The 18,683-nt window shown below is 40.2% G+C and overlaps 1 protein-coding gene across 1 annotated transcript in view; it reads right to left on the bottom strand.

The window, feature by feature from the left end:
- Positions 1-2,226: 2,226 nt before the first annotated feature.
- LOC129712534 (collagen alpha-1(XXV) chain) overlaps positions 2,227-18,683 on the bottom strand; it is a 628,211-nt gene continuing 611,754 nt past the window's right edge. Inside the window, exons 35-36 of the mRNA XM_055661434.1 lie at positions 10,214-10,252; positions 2,227-8,971 (exon numbers count right to left, since the gene is read on the bottom strand). Coding sequence (XP_055517409.1) covers positions 8,969-8,971; positions 10,214-10,252 — 42 coding nt within the window. The 3' untranslated portion in view covers positions 2,227-8,968. The remainder of the gene's footprint in view (positions 8,972-10,213; positions 10,253-18,683) is intronic.

The following is an 18,683-nucleotide window of genomic DNA, read 5'->3' as shown; positions in this document are numbered from 1 at the left end:
ACGGAGCTGGATTCTTTGAGAGTAGGGCATAGCGTCTTTGCAAGAGGCAGGGTGGGGGCGGTGTAATCCAGATAATTGTGGGAGTTGGTGGGTTTGCAATAGGTGTCATTTTGTAGTCTGTCCCCTGTGATGGAGACAGGGAGAGAGAGAGAGGGCTGTCCGAGATAGTGCAAGTGTATTGGATGCAGGTTAGAATTTAGTGAAAGTTACTGAAATCAACAAGTTCTGTGCCAGTGCAGTCCCGATGCAGTCGTCGTTGTAGCACAGAAAGACTGGGGGGATGTTGCCAGTAAATGTTTGGAATAAGGATTGTTCAACATAACCAACAATAAGACAGGTTTGGTTGGGGCCCATGCGAGTGCCCATAGATACTACTGTAACTTGAAGAAAGTGAGAGGTGTAAGGGGACTGGATGCCCATTGTAAAGATGTGGCGATGGGGGCCTAGAAATTGAAAGTTATTGAGGCCATACTGTATGAGGTGTCTCAGACATGAGTGGGAATGGACTGGACAAAGGGGGATAGGATGGATTCTAGGTATTTGGAGATGGGTTCAGCGGGGCAGAAGCAGGCAGAGACGAGGGGCCTGCCAAGACAGTCCTGCATGTGGACTTTGCAAAGGAGTTAGGAGTGGGCAGTGCAGGGCTGGGGTACTGTAAGTTTGGAGGCTGTGAAGGGGCGATCAACTGAGGTGATGAGATCGATAACAGTCGGAGACGATGGTTTGGAGTTTATCTGTGAGGGCATGGTCAAGGGGTAGGTATGAGGAGGTGTCCGAGAGCTGGCGCCTGGCATCAGCACAGTTAAGGTCAGCCTGCCTGACTACCATGGCACCTCCTGTTTTTGTTATTTAACCTCCTTGTCATCAGGTTAAATAACAATGTTGGGATTGTTGGTGAGTGAGCGGAGGGCTGTGTATTCAGGGGTGAGATTGGAGTGTGTGAAGGGAGTGCGGAAGTCAAGACTGTTGATGTCGCACTGGCAGTTGGAAATATAAAGGTCCAAGGAGGGTGCAAGGCCAGCAGGGGGAGTTCATGAGGAGCAGGAATGTTGGAGACGGGAAAAGGGGTTGTCACTGGGAGCCAAAGACTCGTTGCCAGAGAAAAAAAGCCCAGAGACAAGAGGCAAAGGCAACATTAGTAGTGATCAAAATCATGGCAGGCTCAGGACTCATTGAGATGAGGGCTTTGTGGTACAAAGTTGGTGTATACTGGCCATGTTGAAGTTTAAATAAATTATTTAATCCAACAACTCATTTGGTACACCAAGGTTTTGTTTTATTCTGGCAATACCATTAAAAGACCAAAATACTGGTATGGTTCACAATTGAAAAAAATTTAAGTTTTGACTGCTGTTAAAATGACATTCCTTACTAATGAAGACCATCTTTCCCTTTTGAACAAACTGACTTAAAACCTTGAGTGCTCTAACTTTCCATGAAGCGTTTCAATACTGTACTTGCAATTTCCTGTTATTTCTCAGCTATGATCAAATATATAAATCAGTCATACGATGATATAATGGCACTTACTTTCTCTGTACAATGTGAAAATGGTGTTGTTAGGCAAATGACCCTGGTACAGTTGGACAGGATGTGAATTGAGCTTATTAGTAGTGTGTGTAGCTTTGTTCTGCTCTCTGCTCTCTCTCTACCTTGCATTGTACAGTACCAGAATAATACCTTTCTTAAATAGTCAAAGGTTTTGAGAGTAGTAATGTACTTTACCACACAGATAGGACCAGGTGGCATGAACCATTGATGTTCTGGCCTCATGCCAGCAATGTCATTTTTTAAATTCTATTTTAAATGAAAGGAATAAAATCACAAAAATGTCATTGGTAAACATTGCAAATCCAGCCAACAGCATCTATGGTGGTGCACCCTTGTCAAGTGGCTGATACTGACAATGGAGCTATTTTGCCTCTGTGAATTAGAGCAGGCTGTTTCGGTATTTGAGCCCACTCGGAAATAACTCGCTAATGTGTCATTACAAAATAAAAATCGTGCACAACTGACCACACAGTGGTCAGATTATTTAAAAAAAAAAGGCATTTGCAACTTCTGTGCAACAATATTGAAATAGTCAGCAGCTGCAAACAGATAAGCAAGAGCACTTTTTCCAATGAGTTGCAGAAAGTTGTGCAATGAAACAGAAAACCCCAGAGAAATACCAGTAAAAACAATGAATGGTTGTGATTAATAGTCACACATTTTTGTCCCCCCCCCCCCCCCCAAAAAAAAAGCATTTTGTAAAAATAGTTCTGAAGGTCAACTTCTTAATATTAAAACATTTTGGAAATATACAAAAACACCACTGATTTAGAATGAAAAAAAAATCACATATATATATGGTTCAAACATATGATATAAAATGAATGAAAAACAAATTAATTATTGCAATTCCTCATCATGCCATCAGAGTCAACGCACACAAAGAGCAAGATGTTAAATTTATTATGTTGCTTTTGAAATGACCAAAGAGCCACAACTTTAACCTTTTTATGTCTGCGTCTGCTGCATTCAAATGCACAACATCAATTCCACCTCAGCTAAAGCAGCAGATTGCGGCATGACCTTGCCTGAAGTTAAAAACTGACGTTTATTTCCTGTTACATTCAAAAGACAGTGACAATTTCTGTCTTTTAGATTATATTCTGTGGAAAAAGGATAATCGCAGTGAAAATAAAAGAAAGAAAATACCAATCATGCCTATATTATGTATACCAAAAATACATTAAAACACATTCATTTTAAATATTTCACCAAAATGACATTCAACACTAGCAAAGCCCAAGTTTTACTAATATGCTTGCACTGCTGGAGCAGATGGCTTCCCTGCAAAGACAAAGACATAGTACAAGCAACAGAACGGCATGGTGGCGCAGTGGTAGAGTTACTACCTTACAGCACCAGAGACCCGGGTTCGATCCCGACTGCGGGTGCTGTCCGTATTGAGTTTGCACGTTCTCCCCGTGGGTTTTCTACGAGATCTTCCGTTTCCTCCCACACACCAAAGACATATTGGTATGTAGGTTTATTGGCTTGGTAAATGTAAAAATTGTCCCTAGTGTGTGTAGGAGAGTGTTAATATGTGGGGATCGCTGGTAGGCACGGACCCGGTGGCCGAAGGGGCTGTTTCCGCGCTATATCTTTAAACTATCTACAGCATTATATGTGTTTGATAGGATAAAGATGGCATTTTTTAAAGATGGCATTTTTTTCTCATCAGCCCCTTTTGCAGACTTGGCATTAGCAACTTTTTATTGTGTTGGAGACGGCAGACAGAAAGTGCTGGAACACTGTGTTTCGTGGACATGCAATGAAAGGGATGCTGAAACTTGTTTAAAGGAACATGGAAATAATAATGAATTGGAAATAATAATATTGTGTGTATTTCCAAATTGTCAGAGCAACTTGAGAAAGGGTAACTTTTAAATAATAGGTATATAGAATAGTATGTAGGTTGATAGGGTGCCAGAGATAGGAGGACAGGTAACTAATGATTTAAAAAAAGACACAAATTGCTGGAATAACTCAGAGGGTCAGGCAGCATCTCTGGAGAACATGGATAGGTGATGTTTCGTGTGGGACCCTTATTCAGACTTACTTTTTCACTTTCCCTCACGGGAATGTTTAAACATGTGATTACTGGGCAGGCTTAGGTATCAATCTCCAGTGCAAGTGGTTTACTGAATGGGAGTATAATGATATTCATTCCCTATCCTTTATCAACAACTGAAGCAGAAGTAATGCTTCTGAGCACATTGTAACGCTCAGCAACAAGACTTGTGTATAGGTATCCATGAGCATTATTGGACACCAGTGTAGATCACTGGATGATGAAAGATTTCCTATCAGGTTATCTGACACATACGACGCAACCAAGGTACGTTGTCCCTGTGAGGAGCATCGAGGATATATACATCATCCTGGGGCAACTCCAGGTTCGAACCTGCCCATTGACTGGGAGGGTAATAAGGAACTGCAGGAGATACCTGATGACAATTACAGTGCCCCCCCACCCATCAACAGATATCATCTGATGAAGTCAAATGCCGGAAGATGACTGGATTTTGTTACAAACCTGCAGTTCCTTCATCTGCACTGCACATATGTTGTCTCTACGTATCTGAGAGCAGTCCTCTTTTTAATCACAAAAATGTACTTTCTTCAATACACTACATATTCATGAGTATTTTACTGGATAGACGTGTATAAAATCATGAGAGGAATAAATCGGGTAGATGCACAGAATCTCTTGCCCAAAGTAGGGGAATCGAGCACCAGAGGACATAGGTTCAAGGTGAAGGGGAAAAGATTCGATAGGAATCTGAAGGGTAACTTTTTCACATGTAGGGTGGTGGGTGTATGGAACAAGCTGCCAGGGGAGATAGTTGAGGCTGGGACTATCCCAATGTTTAAGAAACAGTTGGACAGGTACATGGATAGGACAAATTTGGAGGGATATTGACCAAACGCAGGCAGATGGGACTAGTGTAGCTGGGACATGTTGGCCGGAGTGGGCAAGTTGGGTGGAAGGCCTGTTTCCACACTGTATCACTATATGACTCTATGACCAAGGGAACGAGGTGAGACGTTTGAATCACTTTGTTCAGCCTCCTGATAATTGTTATTTTAGACATGGGTCTTTCAAGCATGTGAAGATAACCTAACAAAACACTTAAATACTGGAGTAACATAACAGCTCTTAGACGTACAGTGATGGATCCACTCTTTCCTTCTGTTGTGAATCTGGAAAATCTACACCCAAAGTACAGGACTGAAAAAAACGCCCTATTCTCTGGCATTTTCATATCAAAGTGTTTTAATGGGAATGTCATTTAATGGGTAAAATTCAAATAATTACAAATGTTGTTTTTGTTTATGTTATATGTGGGTTACATCGATAATAACAGCATCATTAATCTCGACATTTTGGGGTCCATGCTTGAAACAAACAGATGGCCACACAGTGTGAAAGGATTTTAGACAGGTGAGAGTGTAAGAGGCTGCACTACTTAGAAATGTGTTACATTTTCTTTTATTACTTAATATTCTTGGTTTCTGCAAACCTTACGCTTTTTCACAATTGCCAACATGGATTCAATAAACTGATTTGTTTTTCTCCAAGAAGCAGGATATTGGAGCATAGCAACTCTCCATGTGGCCTCTTCAGCCCATTAGGACAGTATGTTGCATTTATGAATTTGGATCTGTTATTTTACTGCCATTCATGAGCCAAGTACTATGTCTTTGCTTTGTTGACACATTCAGCAGTAATTACTCTAAAACCATAGAGCAGTATTAGTAATTATATTGTTTAACACAAATTATTACCATAATAAACCGGAGTGAATGGAAGGTACATAGTTTTGTTACAGTTGATATCTCAGCCAAACATATATCAGGTGAAATGGCAAACAGAGAGTAATGGCAAATTTTCAGAGTATAAAATAATACCTTTGCAGTAAGTGTACACCAAAAAAAGGATGTTTTCCTGCTTTTAATCCATCATTGGAGAATTCCTCTGCTTGTATCAGATTGCCAAATTGGGGAAAGTCCATTAGAAATGCAAGTATAGCACAACAGAAGACGGAGCCCTCTCAATTGGATTAATCAACAAACTATGCAGGGTATTGCTTTATCCTCAATAGTGTAAAGGGCCTGTCCCATTTGGCGATTTTTTTCAGCGACCTCCAGCATCATTGACTGACGTATCAGGTCACCAAAAAATTTGCGGTGTGATGCGGCGTGAGGTGGCATGATGCGGCGCTGACGCGGCGTGATGACGTATGACGCGCGGTGTTTTTTCAGGTGTCGCAACATTTTTTTTGTTGCCGCTGGATTTTGAAATGTTCAAAATCTTTTGCGACACTGATATGACGCCGGCAGTCGCCGAAAAAAATCGCTAAGTGGGACAGAACTTTAAAGTTTTTAAAGATCCTTCCTTGCTGGATAAAAATGTACCTGTTGCACACATGTGTTATCGTGCAAGGACTAGATGATAGTGATTCTCATTGAATCTTTACATTTACTATTGTGACAAACCCTGTCATATATTGGAAGACAAAGTTGTCCAAACCAATCAACCAACAAGGATATCTTTAACCTCAATTATTCAAAATGTTTTAGTGCTGCCTCTCTGACCTCTGCACATTAAAAGAGAATTGCATGCATTATTCTGCAAGGAAAAGATCTAGAACCAATACTCCTCATTGGATCTTTACGTCGGTTCATACTTTAATATAATCGAGGAGGACATTTGAACAACACATAAGAACAACTTGGCAATGTTTAGGGAAAGGAAACTAATTTCCAAGGATTGATAAAAAACACTATCTCGTTAAAGTTCACATCATTCTGCTTAATGAACTAGGCAGCAAAATGATTTAATGTATGAGAATCTAAGTAAAACCAAAACAGAAAGATTGCACTAGAAATATTCCCAACTTTTTTTTCATGAGCTAAGGTAATGGCAATGTAAGCTCAGCCATTCTGCAGTGTAATGTGAATTTAATTCAGGAAAAAAATCCTGAAGAATGTATTAATGTTACTTAACAGCAGTTCATTTGTGCATTTGAGCCTTTAAACAGGACAACAACAACCAAATATATATATTTATATATATAAGAAAGCTTGCATAAAATATTCCCTTCGTCTGACACTTAAAAAAAATGCTGGTCTGATGAACCACTGTCGTGACTGCGCATTTTATAATAAAATGCTTTAGGAACAAGCGGAATGGTTAAAGTTAGATAATAAAACATAACTGACATTTTATACATAGTAGAAACATATAATTCATACTTGGCATGTATCAAAAGATAAACCATATGCAACCAAAGTAGCGTGTAATGGTGACAATGTGAGGACTTGGTCTTAGCATTAAAAATATACAGTTGCCTCAGCTTTTGCCCACACCAAGTAAAGCAAAGTAGATGCTATATCGGAGTATGGTGTGTAGTCTCTATCCTTTTGTTGGAGTAGACATTCAATGGACATATTATTTAATCGTTCATTAAAATAGTAGAACGTGAAGGATACAATTTAGTAAAAAATAATGGGAAGATAGAAACAATGCATCCATTGACTTTGATAGGGGTCAGGTACTTGTATTTAGAACTCGACATCAGAATATACCTCCAAGTTAAATTACTAATGCTTGTATAACATTAACACACAGAGACTGAAATATTACTTTTGGAATTACTATCCTCAAAAAAATGCATATGCTAAATGAAGTCTTTAAAAAACTCCAAAAAACGTATCTTCCTATCTCAGAAACTATCAGACTTCTTAAAGCCCAGGTTTACTGATACACAATTGGGCACCAACCATGAAGTAAGATGCCATATGCTAGCACCAACAAAAGGATGTAGAGATAAACATGACACCGGGTTGATGCCAAGTTTTAAATCAATAGGTGCAGTTGCTCAGTAAAAGTATGCAAGAAGTTAAGCTGCCTGTAGTTGCAACAATGGCGCAAAGGGGACTCGCTAGAGGAATCCGCAGGAAGACCTGTCTTGAATCAAAACAAAAGTTATGTCCAGAGCAACCAAATGCTATAGTTCGTAAAGTATAGAACAATTATAAATCATAGTCGAGAAGAGAGATTATCATAAAATGCCTCGTTTGGCAACATTCCCATTAAATATAACACTATGGTTTGCATTTATGAAAGACAAATGTATAAAGTATTGAATAGTTGAGGCACAAAAGGTTTTTGTTGTCAAATGCATTAAACTAAAGCTTCTGGGTCATCTGCTTCAGAGAGCTTTTCAATTAAAATCCAAACACCCTTGTTCTTCCACGCTGAAGTCTTCCTAATTGTCATGCATAATACCATCGGCATCTCTCCACTGTTTGGCAACAGTAGCAAAGTGTTTCATAAGATGCTTTAGACATTTGATTCGAAATCCTTTCAACTCCAAAATTATCCATTGGAGCCAGTTTAAATTTCCCACTTGGGTTGAACAATCTTGTGGCCGGTTTCCAAGCTCAGTCAAAAGCTATTTCCTTTTATTTTTGTCTCATTTAGGATTGACATGTCTCTGCTCCATGAGAAAGAGTCTCTTGCTCCTTTATGGAATTTCCGTTAAATCCACTTGTTCTTCCAAATCCTCTGAATGATAAACATGCCATGCTACAGCCTGGCTACACAATGCTGTCAGAGTCACTGTCCGTGCATTAGCCAAGGACTGGCCCTTGGAGCACTGAATCATCAACTCAGTCACTCTGCCATCCATCTGAGCTGGCTTGCACAAAACCAAAAAAAAATTGATGCTGCCATGGTTACTTCATGCACAACACAGGATGTTGAACAACAGAAGGTTAGCCATTTTGTTTTTGCAAATTCAAACCCCTTTTCCTCTGCATTTCAATTATTTCTTTCTGGCAATGAGCCAGGGATTTCCTCCCTTTAGATGGAGAAAAGAAAAAAGACAGTTCAGAGGCCTCAGCCACAGGTGTGATTGCACAGAATGTTTGCGTTTGAAGTGGTCACACATCTAGCACTGGTCAAGCATATCATGCACTTCACTTTAGCACAGATACGACGGTGGAAAATCAGTGATGGAACTTTAGTCGGAGATTGTAAGCAATGGCCAAGTTATTTACAATGGAAACAACCAATGACATTCCACAGTATTGATCTGCTTTAGTCTATTTGGTAACAATTATATGATGGTCTGAGAAGTATCAATGGCACTTGCCCATGCAAAATCCACAAGGTGAGACATAGCTCACTGGTAGCACTGGCGAACAACATTGCCACATTGTTTCTTGTTAACACGATGAGTCGCCAACAGAACTATTCTGTCGGTCAATGTATGATGTTTAACTTCTTACTATAAAGAAGTAAAGCAGCTACGTGTGAACGTTTTCTTGACTTTTTTTTAAGCTGTTACAACTATATAAATACAAAATATGGAGCATTATGTACAAACTTCATGCTTTCGTGTTAGACTCATCACTGCAAAACAAAAACAAAGACACACACATGTTAAGTAAATCGTACATGAGAAGATTAGTAATTACAAATGATTAATTTCTATCAACCAACACACATTCTGAGGTGAGCAAACAAAAAGGGTTTCAAATAAAATGGTTCAAATAAGTTGGCTTAAAAATTGAGAATCTACATCTTTCACTTCCCAAACTTCCCCACTTTGGCTTTGAATTGTTTAGTTGCATGTGTGGGTGCTACTTTAAGAGAGTCATATTATGATAGCATTTGGTCAGAACTGTCTCCAACTGAAAGCCTTGGATTCAGAGAAAGATTACATAGGACTTGACCCACCCAGTTCCTGATTTTAAAACTTGAAGTCCTCTTGAATCCCAATCTTTGTAAACTTTTCCTGCCCCACATCCTTCCGAGAAAACTGCTTTCTATCAATTCTGGTGTATTTTACTTTCCCCACAGTCTGTTACATTTTAGCCTGCCAGCCACCCAGAAAGATAATGCAGGAAGAGTGGAAGGAGGTCTGAAGAATTTACGACTCAGCACAAACAGTCAGGGTATGGTGACATTGATGACATTGCTAATCGAACCCACTAGCTCTGATTGCCTTGACTATTTTCCCAATGGTGCACCATATTGATCTGCTATCAATTCAATTGAATATAGGCAAAGTCTCAGTGGTTTATTCTTATCAAGGGGCCCATAAGAAAAAGCAAGTGATATTGCAAAATTCTGTGATGCCAATGTGCTATCTAGTGATCTGCAATTGAATGCTCCTTCCAGCACTCCAAGAACATCAGGTTTTGTTCCTGCAATTTCTGGACTGGATCACATGGACCATCTATGGACCATTACACACTATCTATTTACATTCCTTAGCACTAGCCAGGGGACTAACTATGTCATTATCGCCCTGTTTTCAGTGGGATGAGGCTGCTACCCGTTTCAAGGAGGTATTTCAGCATCATAGTTAGAAACTTCTTTAGAAATGTCACCCGCCTGTTCAGTAGTGCTATCAGATAGTGAAGTGATCAACACCATTTTGAGGTATTGTATTAACACTTTAGAAAATAATTGACCAGCATATTTAAACCAGTATTTTGCAATCCTCACCATGATCATGAACAATGAAATTTCCCCCCAAAATGGTAATCTATATGAATGATAGGGCTTTGTTGTAATACGATAATTGTGGTTAATGTAAAATTGTTTATTTCTCTTAAAATAATTCAAAAACTATCAGGCTTTCCTTACCTTCTGCCAACATCCTGGCATCGGCAATCCATCCGGACCCTATTTTAATCAAAACAAAAGGTTTTGACTATTGCACAGAGAATGAAGAACAGCAAGGGCAGGTATTCCTGCCAAATAATCTCTTGCAGGCTGAACTATGCCAGTGAACACAACTTTATTAACCGAACGATTGCTAAAGGAGTTCAGTTTATATGGTTGTTTCTAACCATAGAACATTATTCAACAATTTCCACATTGCTGTGTTAACATATCTGAAATTATGTTTCAATAAATCAATCTATGGCTGCTTTTTAATAATTTTGTTAAGAGAAAATAGCTTCTACTGAAATTTTGGTCCCCAAGCTCGCAAAATATACTTTGTTTAAATATAGATCTAACAGTAAACCTAGAAATATATGCATGGAAAAATAATGCTTGAAATTGGATTGGAAAGAAACACATTATCACCCACTGTTTGTGCATAAATATCTTATAGAACAGTGGTTTGGGGATTGTATAGAAGCAGGTGAACCATTTCATGTTGAAATGCATCTCCATTGTCACATTTTATTGGGTATTTCTGCATTGAATAATCCAAATGCCGGTGTCACATCCCTGATATTTTGTGCACATGATGATGTCATCAATTACTTAAATGCAGAAATTGTATTAAAATTTGTGACTGCAAATTAATTCATAGTACAAAAAGAACACAGAAAATAATGAATTACGTGTGATTTAAAATATTAACTTAATATATTTTTTACATAATAAAAGCAATTTTTTAGAATATGTATATAAAAAATCTCATTGCCAGCAGGTTGTAATACAGATGCATTCTGATGCCGTGCTCTAAGCCAATGTCGTTCTGTTCACTGAATGGTCTTTCCACATTCACTTAGAACATGAAACATTTGTTCATCCGACCACGGATGAACAAAGGAGGAGGACTGACTGAACGATATTGCCTTCCACCACAGTGAAGAATGTTGATTCCACTGTGGCGGATGTTCATGTTATATTCTATTGTGTATTGTGCTCTTTTTGATTGTGTGGCTGCATGGTAAATCAAATTCCACTGTACCTTAACTGGTGCATGTGGCAATAAATGTGAACTTGAACTTGAATAGAACAGTACAGTATAAGACCAAGCCCTGCAGTCCATAATATCTGTGTCTAACATGATGCCAAGACTATCTCTTATCTACCTGCGCATATTCCATGTCCCTTCATTCCCTGCATTTCCATGTGCCTTTCCAAAAGCCACTTAAATGCCATTATCCTATCTGCCTCCATCATCAACCTTGGCAATGCATTCCAGGCACTCACCACCCTCTGTGTAAAAAGGTCGCTCTGCACATCTACTTTAAACTTTGCCCCTCTCCCCTCAAAGCCAAGGTTCCTAGTATTTGTTTTTTTTTCATCCTGGGAAAAAAAGGTTCTGACTGTCTACACTATCTATGCCTCTCATTATGTTATATATTTCTATCAAGTCTCCTCGTAATATCTGGCATTCCAGAGAAAACAATCCATCTGTTCAATATCTCCTGGTAGTTCATACCCTCTAATCCAGGCAATATTCTGGCAAACCTTCTCTGCACCCTTTACAAAACCGCAATGATCCATGAGATCCTAGAAAATATGGACTGTTTCACATATGCAGTTCTTTGTTTCTACATAGTGGGTATAGGAGCAAAGAGGTCCTCTGTAGTTGTACAGGGTCCTAGTGAGACCACACCTGGAGTACTGTGTGCAGTTTTGGCCTCCAAATTTGAGGAAGGTAATTCTTGCTATTGAAGAGTGCAGCGTAGGTTCAAAAGGTTAATTCCCGGGATGGCGGGACTGTCATATATTGATAGAATGGAGTGGCTGGGCTTGTATACTCTGGAATTTAGAAGGATGAAAGGCTATCTTATTGAAACATAAGATTATTAAGGGTTTGGATACACTAGAGGCAGGAAACATGTTCACGATGTTGGGGGAGTCCAGAACCAGGGCCACAGTTTAAGAATAAGGGGTAAGCCATTTATAACAGAGACGAGGAAAAACCTTTTCACACAGAGGTTTGTGAATCTGCGGAATTCTCTGCCTTAGAAGGCGATGGAGGCCAATTCTCTGGATGCTTTCAAGAGAGAGTTAGATAGAGCTCTTAATGATAGTGGAGTCAGGGGATATGAGGAGAAGGCAGGAACGGGGCACTGATTGCGGATGATCAGCCATGATCACAGTGAATGGCAGTGCTGGCTCGAAGGGCCGAATGGTGTACTCCTGCATCTATTGTCTATTATCTATCAGTTAAGGGAAGAGATTGCTAATTGGATAGGATGATTCATACATGCGCTTAAAGCCTCCAAGAATATGTGGAACACCCCCACAGACACGGGGCAGCCCGCGACAGCTGAATGTGGAGAAGAATACCAGGCGGCATAGAGTCCATGCCTTGAGAGCACACCCGCAGCCTAATATCAACAGCAGAATGAGTGCATCGTCTCACTGGCTACAATCCACTTGCTCTATGAAGCATCTCCTACTCCACTGGTTGCAGAATCTGCAGGTTCCACAACAAAGCCATCATCAATCCCATGGGACTGCCCTAATAGGTGAACCAAGTAATACAGGGAGCATATTGGATAATAGACGATGATTAGTTTGTCCATCCCAAACCACTATAGGAACATTTTATAATTAATATGAGATTTCTGAAGTTATTTTATTAAGTCAGGAACAGGATTGATGCTCCATATCAACATCATATTTCAAGGTAATTTCTATGTCATAAGGTCATATGGGATGGGAGTATAATTAGGCCATTCAACCCATCAAGTCTACTCTGCCATTCAATCATGGCTGATCTATCTCTCCCTCCGAACCCCATTCTCCTGCCTTTTCTCCAACCTGTACTAATCAAGAATCTATCTATCTCTGCCTTAAAAATATACACTGACTTGGCCTCCACAGCCTTCTGTGGTAAAGAATTCTGCAGATTCACCACCCTCTGACTAAAGAAATTACTTCTTCCTAAATCTCCTTCCTAAAAGAATGTCCTTTTTAATTCTGAGGCTAGTCCTGGACTCTCCCACTAGTGGAAATATCCTCTCCACATCCACTCTATAGCCTTTCACTATTCTGTATGTTTCAATGAGTTACCCCCCAATTCCTCTAAACACCAGCGAGTACAGGCCCAGTGCCGACAAACACTCATCATAGGTTAACCTACTCATTCCTGGGATCATTGGGATGCAAACCTCCTCTGGACCCTCTCCAGAGCCAGCATATCCTTCCTCAGATATTCCTCTCAAAATCCCATAAACTCCTCTGTGCCATTTCCGATGCAATCACATTCATCCATTCACCTTGCTCTCAATGTCAGCCAGACCAAAGCGATATCTGGATGATTGTTGGCTTCAAGAGGGAAAAGCCGTGGATCCACAAATCTATCTTCATTAGTAGTTTACTCAACCCTCTCCAGAGCCAGCATGACCTTCCTCAGATATGGTGCCCAAAATTGCTCACAATATTCCAAATGTGGCCTTACCAGCGCCTTATAGAACTTCAACATTACATCCCTGTTTTTGTACACAAGTCCTATTGAAATAAATAAATAAATAATGTAGGGAACTTTCCCCACATAAATTGCTGGGATTTTAAGATTGCTGTGTTGGATACGTTCCCAAGGCAGTAGAAACAATGAACCACAAATGGACTCAAAGTGCTGGAGTAACTCCATAGGATAGGCAGCATAGGTGACATAGGGACCCTTCTTTCAGTCTGAAGAAGGATTCCGACTCGAACGTCACCCATCCATGTTCTTCAGAGATGCTGCCTGACCCACTGAGTTACTCCAGCACTTTGTGTACCTTTCCAAGGGATATGGAAGAAATGCTGGTCATGCTTGCGCTGTCTACACCCTGCGAGTGAATTAATATGAATGCAAAAGTTATCTCATGAACATTCATTATTAGATGATTTAAACTGTGAGAAAAACAATCATGAATCAATTTATAGCTGAACCATGAGTTTTATAGGGTGAATGGATGCTTCCGCTTATGTTTATTATACTTTTACTTAGATGGTATGCAGTTTTCTAATTTACTGTAGGATTCTCATGCATTAAAAGAGGGCCAGTACTAACACCTAATGGATAATAGGCTGGCCTAGAGCTCTCTCAATTTCTAATTGTACCTCTAATTGAAGGCTGTCAGAAACATTACAAAAGTGGCGAGAGATCTGGAAAATCCATGTGGAAATTACATGTACATGTAGGAAATGCAACGTCCCCCTGTCATAAATTGGATGCCACACTTTCCACTGCACCTTGATCAATCTTGCTCTACCTGGGGGATTGTCATACCTGTGTAGGAAGGAACTGCAGATGCTGGTTTACACCGAAAATGTACACAAAATGCTGGAGTAACTCAGCGGGACAGGTAGCATCTCTGGAAAGAAGGAATGGGTGATGTTTCGGGTCGAGACCCTTCTTCAGACTGAGGGTCAGGGGAGAGGGAGACACAGAGATAAGGAAGTGTAAGGTTTGAAAACGAGGCCTCAATAGAAATGAAGGTCAAGGAAAATGTAGAATAGATCTTTGTTAGCTAGGAGACGGTGGCAACAAAACATACAGAGATAAAATGTAATCGGGGATAGTCAAGCTGGTCGAAGAACTGGGAAGGACGTGGGATGGAGAGAGCGTGAAACCAAGGGTTACTTGAAGTTAGAGGTCAATATTCATACTGCTGGGGTGTAAGCTGCCCAAGCGAAATACGAGGCGCTGTTCCTCCAATTTGTGCTGGGCCTCACTCTGACAATGGAGGAGGCCCAGGGCAGAAAGGTCAGTGTGGGAATGGGAGGGGGAGTTAAAGTGTTTAGTAACCGGGAGATCAGGTAGGTTTAGGTGGACTGAGCGGAGATGTTCAGCAAAACGAACGTCAGGCCTGCACTTGGTCTCGCCGATATATAGGAGTTCACAACTGGAACCGCGAATACATTCGTTGAGGTTGGGGGAGATGCAAGTGAACCTCTGCCGCACCTGAAAAGTATTTTGGGGTCCTTGGACGGAGTCAAGAGAGGTGGTATAGGGACAGGTGTTGCATCTCCTGCGGTTGCAGGGAAAGTACCTGGGGAAGGGGTAGTTTTGGAGGGGAGGGACGAGTTGTTTACCGGAGAGTTGCCGAGGGAACGATCTCTGTGAAAAACGGAAAGGGGTGGAGGCGGGAAGTTATGGCTGCTGGTGGGATCCCGTTGGAGGTGGCGAAAATGTCGGAGGATTATGTGCTGTATGTGATGGCTGATGGGGTGAAAGGTGAGGATTAGGGGAAATCTGTCCCTGTTGCGACTGGGGGGAGAGGGAACAAGAGTGGAGATGTGGGATATCTAGGAGGGCCTGGTGAGTGACCCATATATGATGGGAGAAGGAATGAGGACATCTCAAGTGACCTGGTATGGAACACCTCATCTTGGGCACAAATGCGGCCTATATAGAGGAATTGGGAGTAGGGGATGGAATCTTTTCAGGAGGCAGGGTGGGAAGAAGTGTATTCCAGATCGCTGTTGGAGTCCATAGGTTTATAATAGATATCAGTCGATAGTCTTACTACTGAGTTTAAATGGCCCGGATGTTTGGTTAGCTAATAAAATAACCATTAGAAGCAGGAATAGGCTATTTGGTCCTTTGTAGACAAAAATGCTGGAGAAACTCAGCGGGTGAGGCAGCACCTATGTAGCGAAGGAAATAGGCGACGTTTTGGACCGAAACCCTTCTTCAGACTACGGAAATAGGCAACGTTTCGGGCCGAAACCCTTTGTTCCTTTGTGCCCGATTTGCCATTTATCAGCACTGATCTTTCAGTTCTGTGCTGCTTTCCGATACTGACCCCATAATCCCTCAACCTCATTGCCAGTAGCCTTACTGCAAAAGCATTCTTAAGCCAAGCTCTAGTTATTATTGTTCTGTTCACTGGATGGTCTCTCCACAATCACTTTCTATCACGAAGGTCCATGAGATGTATGTCCCTCAAAAACATAGACTGCTTCACAACTTTTTGGAGCCAATTCCCAGCAAAGACCTCTTAATATTTATTGTAAAAACTCTCATTCCTGACATCCCCAATGGCTGAAACTACACTGCCCTCTTCCAAAGATTATTCATTGTCTGGGTGAAGAACTGTCTTCTCATCTGCGCATGAGTGGGATTCTCACTAGAAGTGGCTTGTATCGAAAGAAAGGCTGAAATGTTATGTCTTCATAAAGGCTTGCAGTAACACAAGTCTCAAGCAGAATGCTTGCCTGGCACCAGAATCGGTAACCATATTGCAACTACTTCTACAGTGCTTTGATGATCAGAGAATTACATCACTGGAATTTGTTGCCTGGCTGCTTATATATCCCTACTTTGAATATATGGGATTCATTCCAGGGAAATGAGAAGGATTATGTAATCCCTGGAAAGTGACACAGGAGGCTTTACTCAGTATCATCTAACAAACGCCCAGATATGGGAAGCGTCTCTGCAGTGTAGATGTCTCCATTAGTTCTTAACATTCTATCACACGTGATCAAAGGTCTTTTATTGTCACGTGTACCAATTAAGGTACGGTGGTATTCAAATTACCATTCAGATAAACAGATACCATCTACCTCAGATGTCTCTGCAATCATATAGCTACACTGGTAAATGTCAGCATTTGGGATTTATGTCATACTATTCTATTTGCAATGTGTACTATGATACTGCAAAAATATTTTTACATGGCTTTTAAAATTGTACAGTAGAACTTGTCATGTTCAAATATCATCATTCATTATACACAATTATCATTAATAGCCCCGTGTACAGTCATTCTGATTCGGTGGGAGCATGGTTTAATATGACAACTACAAGGTGTTGCTGCTATATAGTTAAATCAAATTTATAATTTTTAAATCACTTTTCGAAATCATCATTAAGAGAGCTCCAGTAACCTTATTACCAATTGGAAATTTCTCTATTGACATCAACATGGTGGCTAGAAATGACATTTCCAAGATTTGGCTTCAAGAATTAAAATCAACATTAAAATTCAAAGAGAATATAATCATGCACAGTAACACATTTCATTTATGATCTAACATTTTTCACTGGACTGAACATGTCAGAACTGTGAATGAAACAAAAGTAATATACCAGAGTTTTCAGATATCTACCCCTCCTTATGGTTCTATTTTCATTCTTGTTTTTTAGAAGTAGTCCCATCAAAATATTATTCATTGTGATTGATCAGTTGAAAATATTTTTGTGTAAAAAGTTACATCAATGATATTTCATTATTTATATTTTCCCAACTAAATATCTGACATTATAAAGTTTGCCCTATTGGTACAATGGAGGTAAAGGGTTTATCTGGTTATGCATTTTATTTCACAAATGAAACAAAGATTGTATTAAAAGCGAAGAAGGGTTTTGGAAGCAACATGGGTTTTTAACATCAAAAAGTTGAATTCTTTTGGAGTAACTGCAATTTGTTAAGGTAAGCCAGTTGCCTGACGTGATGTTAATATTCAGTGAGGGTTACTAGTAGAAGCTTGGAATGGCTGAGTTGAAGGAAGGCATTGCTTGTTACAACTGGTGTTGCCAAAAGGTTGAGAAGTGTTAAGTAAGCAAGATCGGTCAAATACAAGTGGAAGAGAATATTATGTCAGGACACCAAAATATGCTGCAATCTTTCATATTGCTCATAGCACATAATTTCAAAATGTTTCTTTTCTCTACCACCTCCCTCAAGCCTCCTATTTTTCCAGGTATTCAACACAAATGAAAATTCTTCATCAAAGCACTTTGAAATGCTTCCAACCCCTGAACAGGCTGGAGCAACATTAATTCCTTTTTATAAATCTTTGGAAAAAAATCACCTGGCTTTTTGAAAACTTTACTTCTGCTGTTAATATGGAATATATCTACTAAATTAAACCACTTTTTGCTTTGATTTCCAATGGATGTTTCAGCCGTCTGTGCTTGCGTTTATGAACTTGGGAGGAGACAGATGGTCTATGAAAGAGGACACAACAAGTTGGAGTAACTCAGCGGGACAGAAGGAATTGACAGTAACTTAACTCTGGAGAGAAGGAATGGGTGACGTTTCGGGTCAAGTCCCTTCTTGAGTCTGAAGATGGGTTTTGACCCGAAACGTCACCCATTCCTTCTCTCCAGAGACGCTGCCTGTCCCGCTGAGTTACTCCTGCTTTTTGTGTCTATCTTCGGTTTAAACCAGTATCTGTAGTTCCTTCTCATATGCTATGAAAGCGGACTTTGTTTTGGTCCTGCAGCGAATTCTAGTCAAGTCTTTTGATTAACCATTCCTTAAAGAGAAGGCCCAAGCAACTCAGCTGGAAGTACCGAGATTGTCAGCTGGAAAGCAGGAAGTACAGCCAGTAGTGAGTGAGTTCCGCTGACTGCTGTGTTTGTGTTAGTACTCTGCTTGTGAGGAGAGAGACTTGTGTTTGTATATTTACAGTGCAT

Source organism: Leucoraja erinacea, chromosome 1 (genome assembly GCF_028641065.1).
Source record: "Leucoraja erinacea ecotype New England chromosome 1, Leri_hhj_1, whole genome shotgun sequence".
In the NCBI taxonomy this organism is placed as follows: domain Eukaryota; kingdom Metazoa; phylum Chordata; class Chondrichthyes; order Rajiformes; family Rajidae; genus Leucoraja; species Leucoraja erinaceus.
Note: the sequence above shows the minus strand (reverse complement) of the source record. Positions and strands in the feature narration are given on the sequence as shown.